The sequence below is a fragment of the Neopelma chrysocephalum genome, unplaced genomic scaffold (assembly GCF_003984885.1).
Source record: "Neopelma chrysocephalum unplaced genomic scaffold, ASM398488v2 Primary Assembly neopelma1_159, whole genome shotgun sequence".
Lineage (NCBI taxonomy): Eukaryota > Metazoa > Chordata > Aves > Passeriformes > Pipridae > Neopelma > Neopelma chrysocephalum.
Window position 1 is genome coordinate 311,218 of NW_020897821.1, and position 17,488 is coordinate 328,705.

General features: G+C 38.4%; 1 protein-coding gene across 1 annotated transcript in view; it reads left to right on the forward strand.

Annotated features, from left to right (window-relative positions):
* LOC113976410 (transcription initiation factor TFIID subunit 4-like) overlaps positions 1 to 17,488 on the forward strand; it is a 147,405-nt gene that overhangs the window by 23,379 nt on the left and 106,538 nt on the right. Inside the window, exons 5-9 of the mRNA XM_027701552.1 lie at positions 541 to 768; positions 1,648 to 1,770; positions 3,332 to 3,421; positions 5,223 to 5,480; positions 14,767 to 14,872. Of these exons, the coding sequence (XP_027557353.1) occupies positions 541 to 768; positions 1,648 to 1,770; positions 3,332 to 3,421; positions 5,223 to 5,480; positions 14,767 to 14,872 (805 nt within the window). The remainder of the gene's footprint in view (positions 1 to 540; positions 769 to 1,647; positions 1,771 to 3,331; positions 3,422 to 5,222; positions 5,481 to 14,766; positions 14,873 to 17,488) is intronic.

The window sequence follows — 17,488 nt, forward strand, 5'->3', positions numbered from 1 at the left end:
TAGATCCAGTGGTGGACATGCTGCACTGAGTGGAGTCTGCATGTGCCCAGCTGGCCCAGGACAGCTTTGATCACCAGGGCTGTGCACTGGTGCAAAGTGCTGGCCTGGGAAGCTGCCTTGGTGCATTTGTGTCCTCTGGATCTGAGCTGTCACTGTAACTGTGGGATGGATAGTTGTAAACCTGATGGCAGGGCCACAGATCGTTGGGAATGGACTTGTTCACATTAAGGGCCAAATCTACAGAAAGTTGAGTTACAGAAGTCACACCATCATAGTAATCTTAAAGGTTTGGGTGATAGCAACTAATTTTATAGTGGCACATTTATTTTTGTAATAAAAGGGACTTTAAATGAGGACTTGCACTGGTCAGGAAAGGGTGACAATGTTAGGATTATAATAAATAAATAAAATCAGTGGTTTTATTTTGTCAGTAAGGCTGTGTTTGAAAGGAAACTAGTTTTTCCTTTCAGGAACTTTAAGGTTGAGTAAAATAATTAAAAGAAGACACTTACCTGTTTTTTCAATCTGAAATGTCAATAGGTATCAGTAGCTACGACAAGTGCTCAAAATTTGTTCAAGACAACGGTAGCAACTGGAACTTCAGCTTCTCAACAACCTGCAGTGATCACTGGTGGGCAGAGCCAAGGTTCAGCACAAGGCCAGGGTCAGCCTCGGCTGCCGCTCCCACCTCACACGGCAGCACAAGTCCCAGCACAGCCCCTGGTCATCCCCAGCTCTCCTGTGCCTGGAACTACAGTTGTGTCGCAGGCAAGTGGTGAAATACTGCACACGTGGTTTTCTTAGTGCTTTGGGAACTTCTGGGCTCTGTTCAGAAGCAGGAAGAGCTTTTTGTTCCTGCAAGCATGCATCCTGTGATGGAACAAATGCTTGACAAGCAAGAAAACCCTTCCCCTCGTTTCAGCTAAATGAGAGACAAATTGTGAGAGGGAGGAAGAACACTTGTGGTCAGCTTTCCCCATCCTGCATGTGTGTGTCAGTAGGGAAAGAACTGTTCTGTTTTGTAGACTCAACATTCAGGCCTTCAGTCTGTGAACTTCATTATTATCCTGTTGCTGGGCCTCAAAACTATGGTGTGTCAAAGTGTGAAGTTTCTGTTTTTTGGAGCAATTACACCATATACAAATAATGGCTTGTTTCCCTGCTGATGAAGAAAAGCTTAGATATGGTGATATTTGAAGACTGATTTCTGATTGGATTTTACTGCTGCAGCTGCTTTGTACAAAAATATACTGAATAAATAATTGAACAAATTAGGATAGCTTGGGGAACGTTTGTACATTGTGTATTGGGCATCTCAAAGGGGAATGCATCTCCAACAAATCATTGTGTTACTTCTCATATTTAAGGTTATTTTTACCAAAGCAGCCCATAAAATATAAAATATATTTCTTTCATTGCTTTTTGTTGTTTTTATTTGTGAGCTGTGATGTTCGGTTACATGAAGAAGTGAAGAAAATATCAGGTAACTTGCAGCCATAGCAAAACAGCTGCAGATTTATTTCACATATGCCCTGTCTGAATTTTAAAAATTGTCATCATTTTCCTTATTTGTGGTGGTCAGAGCATGCATTGATCCTGATGCAAAAGTAGCATGGATCTGAGACTTGTTTTCTTTGGCTTTTGCAGGAAATGCAAGAGAATGTGAAAAAATGCAAAAACTTTTTAGCTACCCTTATAAAACTTGCTTCTCATAATTCACCATCTCCAGAAACATCCCGCAATGTGAAAGCTCTGGTTCAAGATTTGTTGGTAAATATTTAGTTATCTTTTCTTTTGTCAGTTATTATTAAGCTTGTTATTTACATAGGCTGTAAACTATTGCTGTGATCTTAATTTTTAGCTGTAATGAAAGTGAAAGGAGTTGAACTACATCAAGATGTGAGTATTCTGTATGTTACATCTCTTCAAGAATCTGTTCAAGGCAGACTTTCTCTTAGTTTCTGAAAGGGGAACTGCAGCAAAGTAATTAGTATGCATTTGTCAAAAACACTCTTGTTTTGGTGGGTAATATTTTGGTCATTTCTTTAGAAAACCAGAGTAAAAAGATTTTTCCTTGAGGGTTCATTAAGTTTCTTTTCCTCCAAACCATGGTCTTTTCTGAAACAGTGAGAAGCTGTTAATTGTCTTAAGGTATGAGCCTTCACAATGTGGGTTAGAGTTTCTAGGACTGAAGGAGAAGTATTTTGCTGAGCTGCTGGGTCTGGACTTACTGCAGTCTCCAGTAAAACAGATATTTCAGTGAATTGTATAAATGAACTCCAGACAGATGTTACTGTGGAACTGGAAAAATGGTCAAGCTGCTTAAAAAGAAATGAAATATAGTCAATGAAGAGGTTGGATTTAAAAGCAGTTGCTGTATATTTCTTTGAATTCATTGCCAGAGAAACCTGTATATTTTAGACAAGCTCAAGACTGATTTCAAGTGTGAGCCATTCAACAATCATGTTCATGGTTACAGTAAAAACTCATGTTATCTTTTGCAAACTTGGAAAGATAAAATAACTAAAGGTAGCTACTTACTGTATTTTAAGCAAAGTAGCAACACACATATATAATAAATACATTTATTGAAGCTTATTTGCTTTTTTGTTTGTTCTCTTGTTCTATATCAGTCCAGGAAAGCTAATGAGTGGTTTTATTACAACCTGAGGTTGTGACTAGTGATACTTCAGAAATATTATAAAATGCACCTGAGTTATAGAGTTCCCCTGTATTAACTACAAAATAAACTACTGATTATGTATTTGATATATTTATGAGTGCATATTTTGTGAGTATATACACAAATTCATACAACTGACAATTTTGTATTTACTTATATATGTACTTTTTGTATGTGCCTATGCTTTACATGTATAGTTTTATATATACACATTCTACTAAGTTAAATTGTACCATCAGAGTTGGTTTTGGAATTAAGTATTTAAGGGCTGACAAATGTTACAATAGTTTGTAAAGTTACTTCAATAACCTGTTGTTTTTCTTTTCTTTTAATTTTAGAAAAGAAATCACTCTGTAAATGTTAGCAAAAGAATGGAATCCCAAAAGAGACTTGGGTGTATTTGAGGTCTTCTTGTGTCTGAAATTGTGCATCCCAGGGGAACTCCCTGAATGTTGAGTGGGATGTTACATGTATGAATTGGCTCTTGACAGAAGGATCTTAGAGAGGAATTGGGGGACTTCAGCTCCAAAAGTTCTACTTGATATGGCAGCCTATTTAGCTAGAGATACATGTGTATATATTAGCTGGAAAGAAACAACCAACCAACTGAACTGAGTTGTTGATGCTTTTTTTTTCTTCCCCCTGAAGGATGCAAAGATTGATCCAGAAGAATTTACAGGCCGCCTTCAAACGGAACTCAAATCATCTCCTCAGCCATACCTTGTACCTTTCCTTAAGGTAATGTGGATATTGTTTGGAGAAATCTGTTTCAATGCAAATTTCTGTACACTGAGTCTTAGAATATCCTTTTTAAGTGGTGTTAGCTAGTCCTGCCTAGAGCAGGACTACTCCCTTTTTACTGCATGCTGCCCACTTCTGCCAGAATGCTCTTGGCTGGCAGTCCCTTGCAGGCTCCCTCTCAGTTCTTCCAGCCAGGTGCTGCTCCCTGGCAGGCTGGGAGAACAGTGAGAACCAGGGATTTCCTACAGGAGGGAAGAGCTCGTGTTTGGGGCCTTGGCTTAGGTTTCAGAACAATGTATTTGTCATCCAGAGCTGATCTGGAGTTCATGGCTTGAGCAGCTCTGACCTAGAACGTTGCAGTAATTAGATTTATATAAAAAAGCAGTTATTCTCTAGTTAAGAAATCACCCATGGCTATTCTGTAGTCATCCTTTACTTTTATAAAAAATACACTTTTCTGTGGTAGTAGGTAATTTTTTGGGAAGAAGTACAGCATTTGCATTTGGAGGAGTCACCAAGTTATTTCTATAAAACGCTTCAAGTAATTTAATAAGCTTTTCCATATTGTTTTTGTTGTTTGGGTCATTGTTAACTTGCAATCCGTATGTAACAATGATTATGAAAAACTAAAATGGATAATGGTGTTGAAATACTTGATTAGATGATCCTGCTTGTAATCTGGAACTAATCAGTAGTATAGTTTCTGATGTGATACCAAGTGGATTCATTGTTGGGTCCTAAATTAGTATACAAGGGGATAAATTTAACTTTTAATTGAGTTCTATACATTAGCTACAATAACTGCAAGATTATATTGAAAGATACAAAACATGTTTAATTATGTCCCACCAAACCACGAATACAATTTTAAAAGCATTTTTCATCTAGTTCAAAACTCCTCTGTTTAGGGCAGATTTCCTCTTTTCTCCTGCAACTTTTCTTCAGAACTTTCTCCCTCTGCTTCTGTGTTTTCAAGTTATCATTAACCCTTATTTGTGCCTTTTCCTGCAGTCACTTCTGGCATCACGATAAGTTTTGACTTGTTTCTTTTCTTTGAAGTCCTTTCTTGGCAACAGGCATTAAGTCTTTAAATAAATATTATAAATTTAGACAGAACTGTAGCTTGGGCTAAACACTGTTGCATTCTACAGCTGCCTGGGGGAGCACTTCAAAAGAACACTACTGCCACTTAAAAAGTAAAAAGTCTGTTCATGAAGGTACAGTACAGCCTTTCAGAACTGTATTTTTTGGTTGAAGTGGTTTGAACATGAAGGATACAATGGTACACTTTTCTAATCCAGTCAGAGTATCCTAGATCTGCAATAATACAGTCAAAAACTGTTGCTGCAGGGCATCAGCAGTTAAGTCATCTTGTTCTAGGTATTGGAGGCATGTCAGGAGAAGGAAAGTGCAGCTTGCTTCTTCTAACATGCAGTGGGAATAGGGTTCTTCCTACAGTTCAGCCTTTTCTGGTTCCAATTTTGCCCTTCCAAAGGCCTAAGCTACAAGTTCTAGACAGTCTGGAGAAGGAGAATGTTATATTTTACTGCTGCAGTGGAATTTAGGGCACATGAAGGTCTACAGGGTTGCAAAATCCAAATTGCGAGCTTATTAAAAATGTAAACTGAACTTTCTCTCCTACAAAATACGTTCAATCTTATTTCTGTTCCATGAATAGGACGATAGTAATAATTGGAAAAAAAAGTTACGTTCTTTTAATTGTGTTTATAGCAAAATTTCGAATTTTTTTTGCCAACCTGCTAAGTTTGTTATTTCATAAACTTTCTTCTGTTTTTAGAAAAGTCTACCTGCCTTGAGACAATCTTTACTGAATAGTCAGCATTTGGTTTTGCAAGGACAGCCGTCTCAGCAGCCACTTCAACAAAGCAAGCTCTCACAAGTGATACCTCAGTCTGCCTCGGGAAGCATTTCCTCTGTTGTCACCACACAGACAATAGGAATAAGGCAACCAAACAACATTTGCACAGTCTCTGTATCAAATACAGTGCAGCCTCCTCAGGTTAAGGTGGTACAGTCAAATCAGAGTTCTCAACTGGTAGGTACTGTAGTATAAAAGAGAATTTCTTAGTGAACTGTATAGCAGTTTTCAGTGTTATTTTTATTGCAGCTTGTTTGGGAAAATACTTTTTTGTTTGTACCATATTCTGTCACACATGGTAGTACCTCATTTTGTGTCGTTTCACATGTATGCTCAACCATTAGTTAACATTATTAACAGTTTAAATGTAAGGAAGTGCACTCTTGGCCTTTTTGTCTGCAATCCAGTGATTGTTGTATGAGCACAGTGGAATTTGAGGGAATTACAAATGTAGAACAGAAAGCTTCTCAAGACTTACAAGAGGATAATGTTCAGTATGTCATTAGATATGCTGCTTTGCTTAGATTAGTCTGCATTAAAATTAACTCTCTCATTTTAAACTCTTCTTCACATTGTTATAAAATCTTGTTGAAGAATAGCTGTACCAGGATGTTCTGTTTAGAAATAATGCCATTCTTTGTTACTGACTGAAATGTATCTTTGTTGTGCATAGAGGAGTATTATGTATTTAGATTAATTAATTTCAAAGACACCATCAGTAAGGCAACTGAATTCATATAGGAGCTTGTGTGTGTGTTTACAGCTTTAATTAAAATATGTTAAGGATCTTTGCAAGACCTTGAGTTTATACAGGTGTTATCATCCTTCAAGCAAAGATGTGAGAGTTTCTTTGTGGTTTCTTTGTCTGTATGAGTAAAGGACTTGACTGAGGTTTCAAAACCAAATTGGCAGGTTCCAGAAGGTGTATCAAGTTGGTAAAAATCAAAGTTGAGAAATGCATATATGATTATGTAAAACCTTTCAGTGATCTATCCTTGAGTATATATGCTCTATAAAGGTTATAAATAATTTGTAGGGTGTGGGGAGAGAGAATGGTTCTTTTGCTTTAATTTAAAAGTAGCAGCCTGAAAATGTCTGAACCATCTGAGCCATATCTTGAACCTTACAAATACTTTCTAGTGGTTAAATTACTAACTTTAAAATGAAATTGATACAGTTTTATAGTCCTTTAGTGAGCGTAATTTTCATGGATGCTGAGATTTCTAACTCTGCCTGTTGCAATGCACATGAGAGGTGGGTGTTTCTCACCTTAACTCGGTGCTCTCTGTTCAGCCACTTGCATTCTTTCTTGTTTTAATATGGGTTCTCCCCACCCCTTCTGGATTGTTGGATTGATTAGAAAAGTTTTCCTCACACTTCTTGTGGCATCTTTTTGATTTGGCCACGTTTCACAAGACTGAATGGACGAGAGCTTTGGCTCTTCAAGGTAGAGGGGCAGGAACTGGTGGTAATTACAGTAGGTGTAAAATTACTCCCTGTCCAGGGAAAGCAAATTTCTGACAGCAGCTGACAGATTGCTTGCAAGTATAAACAACCATAGCCAGTAAGTCTGGCCTTATGCCATAATCTTAAGACTAAGGTAACATGGCTTTTTCCAGTGTTGTGCAACCCACCTAAACACTCCTGTGCCCATCTGGCAGTTGCACCCCACCTTTTGAGAAGCACTGGTGTACAACAAACACGTGTAAGGCCACAGGAATTCTTACTCTTAGGATTGTAGTTCTTGTGGAATATTTTCTGAAGGGAAGAAGGCCGTGTTTCTGGGAGAGACACCGTCTGTCTCGTGTCAGTGGGTGCTCAAAGCAAGCATCTGTGCTAACCTGAGTAGAGATGAACAGTGTCAGCTTATTCAACATACCTGTGTCACAGGAGGGAGCTCAAAAGTGCTCAAGTAACACATTGTGGAGATTGATCTGAGGGGCAAAACAAGCTGCTTTTGTGTCTGTAAGGAGGTCACAGGTCTAGGGCTGAATTTTCATTTACTGGGCACATGAAATGACTGCTACATTTTCTAAAGGTCACAAACCACGCAGAGCAAAACTATGCTTACTGTTTCTTTTCTAGAAAATACTTAGAGATAAGACATTAAAAATTGTAATTTATTGGCTTTAGTGTAAAACTGGCTTTTCATATTTGCTTTAAATTTATCAGTCATTAATTAATAGAGCCAAACATTACATTAACCGGGCACTTAATGACCCTCATATTAGTTCCATACGGACAAAAACAGCATTAAAGAGTGAGAGTTAGTGTGTCAAAAAATCTTAGATAGCACAACCACCAACTCAGGTGCTCAGCACAGAACCCAGCAGCAGCTCCATATCACAGTAGGGGTTGTTCCTAGGTGGTGATTTTTTGTAGTGCCAGTGCTCCCAGTGCTCCCAGCCCTGAGTGCTCCCCGAAATCAGAGCAGAACCCAGAGCTCCTGCCCATCTTGTCCTGAAGAGGAGGATTGCAGCTGCCTTGCCTGGGGGTGGCCAGCGCTGATGGAGGAAACTGGCTGAGCTCCAGATTTTCCAAGCCTGAAGCTCACTGGAGAGAGTTCCAGCTGGCTTTGCAAACTGTCCAGCTGCAGAAGGGCAAGCCTGTTTTAGAATAGAGATCTTTTCATACCAGCCAGTTTACAGTAGTCTAGTTTCCTTTAAAACGTGGAGAATCTGTTAGCTCTTCCTTTCTTTTGACATTTCTGTTTCACAAAGGGGTCAGATGAGGTGATACTTCCTCCAGTGGTATTGAGGTATCATATGCATGGAAATTCTGTGTACACTGTCAGCATGCAGCATAGCTTGCACAAAGGCTTTGAAATGTGAGGTGTTAGTGCAGATGGAAGAGGAGACTATTTTTTATTCATTTTGTAAAGTATTGGAATCATGTTCTAAATTACAAAAAAGCAATGCTTTTAAGAGCTAGATAGTGCTACTTCTAGATAGAGAAAAGGGGAACAATCTTAGGCTAATATTTTATTGATGAGACACTAATGAGATAAGCCAGCAATCAATTTTTTTTAATTGTTCTAAGTGCAATGTTCAAAGTTGGTCTAAATTGCCATTCTTAGGGTCCATGTGCTCTACATTGCCTGTCTTATTCTGGGTGTTACAGCAGGTACAATTTGCATGAATGAGATGTTGTTTATTAAATGTTTTGAAGTTGTAAGTGGATTGATGGGTAGTGGAGATGGATTAGCACTTTACATGTTGTGTTGACACTGACTGCATCATGAGGAGAATACTCCTGGATGTTAAAGCCAATTACTAAATGTGAGTGATAAGGAAAACCAGTAAGAAAATCAGTGATCCATCTTAATTAAAACAAGTTTAATTATCTGCAAAGGTGTATAAAGACTCGTGCAGGTCTAGGATTAGGAGGGATGTCTAGAAATGCATCTGGACTGTTATTGCTGCAGCAAATTGGGCACAGTGTCCAGAGGGGAGACTCTGCCATCTCCTGAGTTCCTTTAGAACAGGCTTTGCTCAAACATTTACTAACACTTATCCAGGGACTGTCATAGTGATTGGAGTCTCCCAAAAGGTGAGATGGAGTAATGGAATTTGGAAACAAGATACAGCAGCAGAATAAGCATTTTGTTGTATGGGGATGTTCTGCTTTGCTTTTTAATTCTCTGCAGAAGCTTTTCCTGGCATCAGTTTTCTGTTCATGAATGGCTGTAATGTGTCCACATTTTAGTGATTCATAGGAAATCATTTTCTCTTTGTCCTGTGTGCAAGGCAGCTTAGAAATGTAAGAGTAATAGATGGCTGTTTGGATAAAAGGAGTAGTTTCTATTAATGAACTAATAAAGATCTAGTCACTGACTTGGAATTTGGTGTACAATAAAATCTACATAAAAATGGCTGTTGAGCAGCAGACGTCTGGGATCCATTAACAGGAACAAAGCCTATACTTGACAAATTGTGTGTCTGTTTGAAATACAGCCCAGTAGTTTTCTGAGCTGTTGTCATACACTTTACTGTCAGAATTTTGTGGGCTGTACCTTAATAAAAGGAGAATACTGTCACTGGTTGCTGTTTGGAAACCAGTAACAAAAGAGCAGGATTAAAAGCAAAGACTACAAGAAAAGCTTAAGAGAATTAAACACATGTCACTTGGTCAAACACTGACTAAGAGGAAGAATAAAAGGCCATTATTTGGAGCATACCAAGACAGTATAAAAATGAACAACAGGATATAATTAAATGAAGTAGGATTTAGGTAGGATATAAGGCAAAATACCCTTAGAGTAAGACAGAATATTAGATGGTAGATCAGGCTCCCAAAGACAGTGATGAAAAAGCCATAATTGAAAACATTCAAAAATAGACCACTTGACAAACTGTAGGAAGAACTGTATATGAAATTGGGGACCAGGTGGGACAAGTGATCTGGTGGCTTCTGTTCTATTTTTCTTCATTGCTTTGTTGAAAACATATACCCAATGGAACAGGATTGTTGTCATATTAACATTAAAATTTACGTGCTGAGTTTTTAAAAAGTCAATCTTTTTTATTTGGGAGGAAAAATATCTGCTTATGCAGATTTTGAGGCATTGTTGAAAAATTGTAGCTGCTACTGATACAGCATGGTGAACAATGGTAAATATGAATTCTAGGCCCATAAAAGCATGAACATTGTAAGTTAATGCTGCCAGATTACATGATAGCTGAGGTTTGATATGACATTTATCTTCAGGAGTGAGTAGACTGATAAATCACAAGTGGCATAGCCACAAGTGAGTTAGCAAGTGTTTACTCATGAGTGAAGATAAATGTCATATCAGACCACAGCCATTCTGAATTTTATATGTTTACAAGTGTCTTGTTTCTTCCTTCCACAATGTTGTTTTTTTAACTTAATTGAGAGGAAAAAGAATGCTTGGTAAAGGATCTGTTTTTCAAATTTATTTTTATTTTCCATTCTTCGCAGAAGCTTCTGTTTCCTCTGCTTTTGTCTTTATTGTGGTCTTTGATATGTTTAAGCTTTTGGATCAGATGTTTTTATTGCCAAGTGTGATTTTATGTGGATTGAGTCAGGCTGGGTTTGCAGCCCTTGTCAGGTAGAAGGGAGGCATATTGTGCACTGGGACAGGAGATTGGCAAAATCCATGTCCTCAGAAACTTCAACAATTAGTTCTAATCTAATTGTCATAAAGGACTTTTCCCTTCAGTGGTTTGTAGGTAGTGGCTTTCATTTTGTTTTGTATTTCTTGCATGGGAAAGAGAACAGAAGTTATCAGTCTTTCTGCTTCTGGACGTTCTGTGTGCTTTGGCTGGATTCTTTCTCAGTCTGTATTTGTTGGTTATTTGTGTTGTTAATTATTGGTCTGTGTTCATGTCTGTAATTTGTTCTCTGTCCTGCAATAACTGACACAGTAGAAGATTCACACCTGTCATGGAATGATCTTCACCTTCTGGCTTGAGATTAGGGCCAGAGAGCACCGTTACTTTAGTCTCATATAGGTATTGAATCGACGATTTTTGAAGAAGGCCTCTAAGAAAAACGAGTATTTCGACTGTCCCCTCTTTGTTATTCTGCTTATCAATAGTGTGACTGTTAAATATCCTTTTTTTGTCTTCATGGGTCTGCTTGCTTTGTGGGGAGCACCTTTTATAAACATCCCTTTTTTCATCTATGAGAATAAATTCAGCTTTAGAGAAGGACAGGGTAGGAGTCTGAAGCGTTCAGGAGGTGAGAGAAGGAACTGCTCTGGAGGAGCAGACAAAGGGTGAATCAAAGTGTGGCTAGTGGAGTGGAAAGATGGCAAGGGGAGATGTGCAGAGATGACATAAAACCAGAGGGAGAATACTTTCTATTGTGAGAAATGTACATCTTATTTTGCAGAAAAACGTTATTTTATAGAAGAAAAATTGAGGTAACTGTTCATGTGTTGCACTTGGAGAACAATGCCATGACTTTCCAGCTTTGGTGTGTTTCTTGAAGAGCTCCAAAGTGCAGCAGCCTAGGAGATGATTCTTCAAATTTTGACTGATAAGCTGGTGTGTGACAGTACTTGCTGTCTCAACACTCTCTTGATCATAACTTTGTTTGGTAATTTTGCTATTTTCCAAACTCATTATCAAATCCAGGCAAGACTAAATCACATTCTGTCTTTTCTATTTTCAGTGCCTTTTTTGTTGTCGTTCTGTTGTTGTGCTTGCTGTCCACAGTGGTGTAAATGCTTCCCTTTTTAATGGAGTGGGAATGATGAAAAGTTTTTGTAAACTTTGATGACTTTTATATCCTGTCTTGTTACCTTTTCTGACTCAGCACTTTTATTAAATCATTGATGATGTGATTATGGACTAGTGGTGAAAGGTTGGAAAGGACTTCTGGAGGTGTCTCATCCAGCCTCCTGCTTACAGGTTAGGATGTCTCCTGGGTGACCAGTCATGTTTTGAGTGTCTTCAAGAAGAAATTACACAACCTCTCCAGGCAACCTGTTCCAGAGCTTGCCCACTCTCATGGTGATTTTTTTTTCTTCTATTAAGTTGGAATTTCCTCTATTCCACCTTGTGTCCTTTGTGTTACATCCTTCTGCTCTGCACATCTGAGAGAGTCTGGCTCTGTCTTCTCTTCCCATAGGTGGTTGCAAACAGCAGTAAGATCTCCCCTTTTTTGAAGGCTGAAGTAATGTCTGATAACCTCAGTGTACTAAAACATCCACTTCTGTGTCTGCTCTATCAGTCTGGGTCAGTAAATTGGTGCTTACAAACTGATCATTTGGGATTCAGCATTGATTTGCATATGGATGGATGACATGAGATGGGATACACTCATTGTCTGTGTTTTTAGGCTGTGAGAAATATGAAATAATTTGATTAAGCTGATCATCTCCCAGACTAGCTTGGCAATACACTTGTTCATTGTCTACAACTTGCAGGCCAAATTAAGGACATAATAGTAATGTTTATGATTTTGGGAAAATAGGCAAGAGGATTAGAACAGTTTGAATTATCTTAATAGATGAAGCGTGATTTGGATTGTTTATAAATTTTGGTGCAGGATCAGTTTGCTCTGATTCATCAGTTTTTACAATGTCCCTTGTTTGCCTGCAAAGGAGGTTCCACATTCTGTTTCAGAAACAAATTGCTAATGTTAATTCCTTAATGACTTGCAGAGCTGAAGATTGTGTCTGTGTTGAAATGTATCTCAAAACTCCATCACAGAAGCTGGGATTTAAGTTAGAGTAAAATGCTGCTCTGAGGTCTGGTGCAGCTGTTCCTTTGAGAGAGTATGTGCTGGTTGCTGATTGGTTTCTGTATGGAATTGATGATGTTGATTTTGGTCTCTGCCCTTTGGAAAGCTCATTTCTCAATTTTCTACACTTTCAGCACTTGTACATGCATTGAAGTGCTAGTGCAGTACTTGCTACAGGACACTTTTTTGAATGTATTTGATAGTAAAGAAAACGTTGCCATTATTTATGTCATCTTAAATGGTTGAATACTGTCCTGTCTTTAATGGTGTTAGTGGCTCATTTTTTAGGGAATTCACATGAAAATATTAATCAGGTGAAACAGAACTTGGTTCTGAACTGTAGAAGTACTTTGCTTCACAGGGAGAATAAAAAACTCTGATCCCAGAAGATTGCTGTAATACCAGGTAGTAACTCTGTCCACAGGTCACACACATCTCCTTTCTGGCCTGGTAAGGTACAGTGGCTTCTCTTCACTATGCTCTGAAAACTCATCCAATAAATTATGGTAAAAGTAGCAACATTCTCCTTCTTTTTTCACACCAATGTAGGTTTTTTTTCCCATGGGCTCTTTTGTCTCTTTACTAAAAGTACACTTGTACATGTTTCCTGTGCATCAAAATGCAGTTACATTTGACTTTCCCCCTCATTTTCACTTACCAGCTCTGTGTCTCTCCTGGTTTTAAGCATGGTAGCTAATTTGTTCTTTCCTCTCTGAGTGGGACAGTTCATTCACTGCCTGTCTTGACTGAGCCAATTTACAGCCATTTGCTCCATCTCTGTGCTCCGTACAAATGCTCCATTTTCCTTCAGTGTCCATAGTTGAAGCTGAATCCTTAATCTTTTTTCCCTTTTCTCTTTCTTAAAGGTGACTGTTGCTAATTCTTCTACATCCACAGGTTTATTACGACTTTGCAACTTCTTTTAGGATGTACAAAATGCAGTTTCGTAACTTCAGAATGGCCCTGCTTGTTTTTTCTCCAGAATACATTGCAGGTCCCTCATCCCTCTGTTCTTATTTGGAGTTTTCACCTCTCTCCTTTCCAGTTTGGGAGCCCTGGTTCCAGCTGATGGAACAATTTCCTCTTTGCTCTGTAGCCTCTTCATTCTCTCCTTTTGCATCTCTTTTGAAAATGCTGTTTCTCCTTTCCTTTTCTCCAGAGGGTACTTTAAAGTCAGAAATTTGGCCAGTCGTTATTTAGCTAAATAATCTGATTTTAGATACACTTTGTGAGGATAATGCTGAATGGAATTGCAATGGTTCCCATTCACTTCACACAGTGCTGTGCAGTGTGGTGGCTGAATTCCAGGAGGGAATGGGGCTGGACTGGGATTGAGGAGCCCCAGACACAGGGTGCAGTGGGAGGATGATAGTTGTGGCTGTGGCTCCTGAAGTTGTAATTCCCAAGTTGTGGTTATAATCTTATTCATAGTTATTTGCCTGTGTTTCATGTTCAAAGTTGATTTATGGATTTTTTTACAGCTCTGCAGCATTCACACATCTTTTTGAATCTTCTGTTCATTGCATCTGTGCCTCCCTGGTCCCTGATCATGTGAATGTACATTTTGCTGTTGCTTAGACATGACCCTTGCAGGTGTTTTCCTTTTTATTTGATTTGTGTATGGGTCAGATTTTAAGTTTCTAACCCAGTTTCAGTTTTGGGGAAGGACTTCAAAACTTGAATGAGTAATAAGAGAAACCTTGAGAATATCCAATTAATATTTAAAAGATTAGTGGTATATGATCAGCACAAAACTTGGTTGTCTTTCTTGAGTATGCCTGACTTTGAAGCCCATAATATTTTTGAATTTATTTTTAGTATATGTTTTCTTTAAAAAGTGTAGATATATAGTGCAAGGCCTAATGTTTGTAGGTGGATACCACTAAAATTCATGCAGCGTTTTCTTCTACAAAATTGCTTTTCTTCCTTGTAAAACTTGTGAAGACAAAAGTCTAAACTTTAATATTAACCTTATGACTTTGAAATATATTTTTGATGAAGGTTGTGACATATGACATTTGTGTCGGATATTATTTGACTTTTTTATTTTTTTTTTAAAGCATAATGGCAAAATAGGTATATACACACACACACAACCACGTGCATTACATGAATATGACTTTTGTCACCAGCTGGTTGTGCTTTTAGAGATCCACATGCTTGTATTGGTAATTACAGGTATTAGTGTATTTACGTTGTGTGTGTTTGTGTATAAAGAGTATAATATAAGTATACTTTTCTTTAATAATAGCAGATTATCCAGTCAACATCTGCTCAAACTGTGAAACGAACCCCTGCTTGCCAGACTACCCAGATTAGGATGCCAGTGGTAATAACTCAGACCATTAGACCACAAGGTATGGGTTTAAATGTTTTAGTGAGATTGTTACCTTTGTATGAATTTCGTTGTCATTACAAACGAGTGGCATGGAAAAACGTGCAGTGTTGACCTTGGCAACATTGTTGACATTGATTTTTTGCCTCCTGCTGCCTGAAGAGTGCATGTCTCCATGTGCAGTTTCAAGGTGTTTCAGACCCACGCAGTGAAATGTTTTGAAACAACCTTAGGACTAAACTCTCACATGTTTAGCTCCTTACTCAGCAGTTTTTAATGGAAAGTTTTAAAAAAGGTTAGGAACCTGGCTCTTGCTGTCCTAAGCTGTAACTCTGGGCCAAGAAAGAAATTCTTCATTTTTCCTGCCTCGATTTAATCATCCTACTTCCAATTTTTACTCCTGAAGCAGAACATGATAGTCACTGTCTCTGCAGCTACCGAGGTCAAGGGAGGAATCCTAGAGAAATTTCTCAGGCCTCATGGTTTATTTTTGACCCCTGGCAGTATATTCACTTTTTGGTGAGGTCAGAGACTGACTTCCAGCAACCTGGCATGCCATAATTAGCCATGACATGTGGTTTGTACACAGCTTCCTCATCTGTCTGTGCACAGGTGGATTCCTGTCTGGCTGATATATCCCACTTTTTGAAAGGATTCTCAAAGCCTCCTTGCTTTCTAATGAATATCCATTTGTTTCTTTCTACCGCTAAACCTGTTAGGCTTGGTTTTTATTTTTCCTGAGTAGGTGTGAGAATATCTTATTGGATGTGGGCATTTACCTGATGGAGGGTTTGTAATGGAATACAGAGCTTGTCATCTTCAGGTATTGAATCAGGAACCACACGAGTTTCAATGCACATAAAAGCTATTGCTGCCTATTTGCCTTCATTGCTCGGTCGTTTCTGTTCTCCTTGGGAAAAACATCAAAACCATTTAATAGCAGTTGATGTTTTGCTTGCTCTGTTCTCTTAGGGGAATCCAAAGGTTGAATGGACATGGAGACCAAGCTGTCACTGTAATCCTGTAGGCTGTTTTTCCAAGTTAGGAAGAAATCCATTTACTCACCATAAAATGTGTATATTTGATAGCACTGATACTCATGTCCTGAGTTCATAACGTGTCCATGCATCTTAGAGGATGAGCTTTCACTTCTGACTAAGGTGTCTGAGAGTGAAGGCAGATTCATTCTATTTCTTTGCTTGTTCAGTCTCCAAGTTGTGAATGTCAACAAAATGCCAAGGATTTGCATGATATTGGCATCTGCCTTTTAAACAGTGGATTCAGAATATGAATTTATTCTTGATAGCCCTTGGTCAGCCAGTGCAATGCATCTCAACTGGCAGTTTGGCTTAAGGTAGACAGCGGTTTCATAAAAGCCAATTTATGCAAAGTCCTGCTTTCAGGTGAGATTATTCCAGTTTAGAAGTTTGGTTAAGCCCTCCCCTGTATTGTTTTAATTAACTCAGACAAAGCAAACAAGAATAGGCATTTAGAAAACATCCCCTTGTCAAAGCCCTGATCCTGCAGCCCATGTCTGGGGAGAGCTGTGCCAGTGTGAGCAGCTCTGAGTCGCTGCTGCGGCACTGTCAGAGACAGTTCATTTTGATATATTGTTAAAACCTTTCACTGTAAACACCACTATAGTGATATTTTATACTGGCCTAGGTACTCCTGCAGAATGAGGTAATATACTGGAATAGGATATAGTCTAAGTAAAAATTACAGCAGTATAATTTTGTGGAGTGTGACTTTTTAAAGGTAGTTACACCAGAACTGACCTGACCTCCACAGAGTGCTGCATTTTCCTTCTGGAGAGGAGTGAACTCCAGGTGTAATGGATCTTTAATACATCCCTATGAACAGACTGTAATGCTTTTTAAAAGAGTGGTCTAGATAAAATTGGCAGGCTTTAAGGACTTTTATATAAATAAAATTACTTCCACACCAGGGGAAGTGACACCATTGTTATTGCAAGAAAAATTCACACTCCTTTACTGAAGCACTTACCAGTATAATAATTAGGTGAATTGCATCTTATGGATGGAGGAATTGAGGCAAAGAATAAAATAATTAGATATTCATTGCAACCATTCAACCTGTGCTGAAATACAACTAGGAATTTATAAGCTCCTAAATTTGGGCTTGTTTTTCTAGATGATGCTACTTAAAATTTGGAGCAAGGATCCAGTGGTGAAAGACTCTGTATGTCATTACCAATCCCATGAAATATCTAGGCCCACAGGTGATTTTGCTTTTCAAACTGTGCCCTGCCCCATAATGTAAATGGGTGTTGTAGCCATATTTTATGTGTAACTGCTTAGTCATGCACAGTTGTGATTTATTCAAACCCGAACACTTATATGTCATCCCAAACCTTACATTTACTTTGCCAGATCCATTTGAGTGTAGAATTCCATATACTTGGGATGAAAGTGAGACTTAGATCTTCCATATCCAGGGCAGACATGCTGCTTTCCTGATAACTAGGGTGGCTACTCTGTTGCTGTACCCTTTTGAGTTTGGGGGATGGGTTTTGATCAAAAATTATCATCTGTAGAAAACAAAGCATTGATACTGACTCCAAAGAAATAGAATATGAATTCTGAAGGAGTGCCATTGTTACCTTAATTTTGCCATT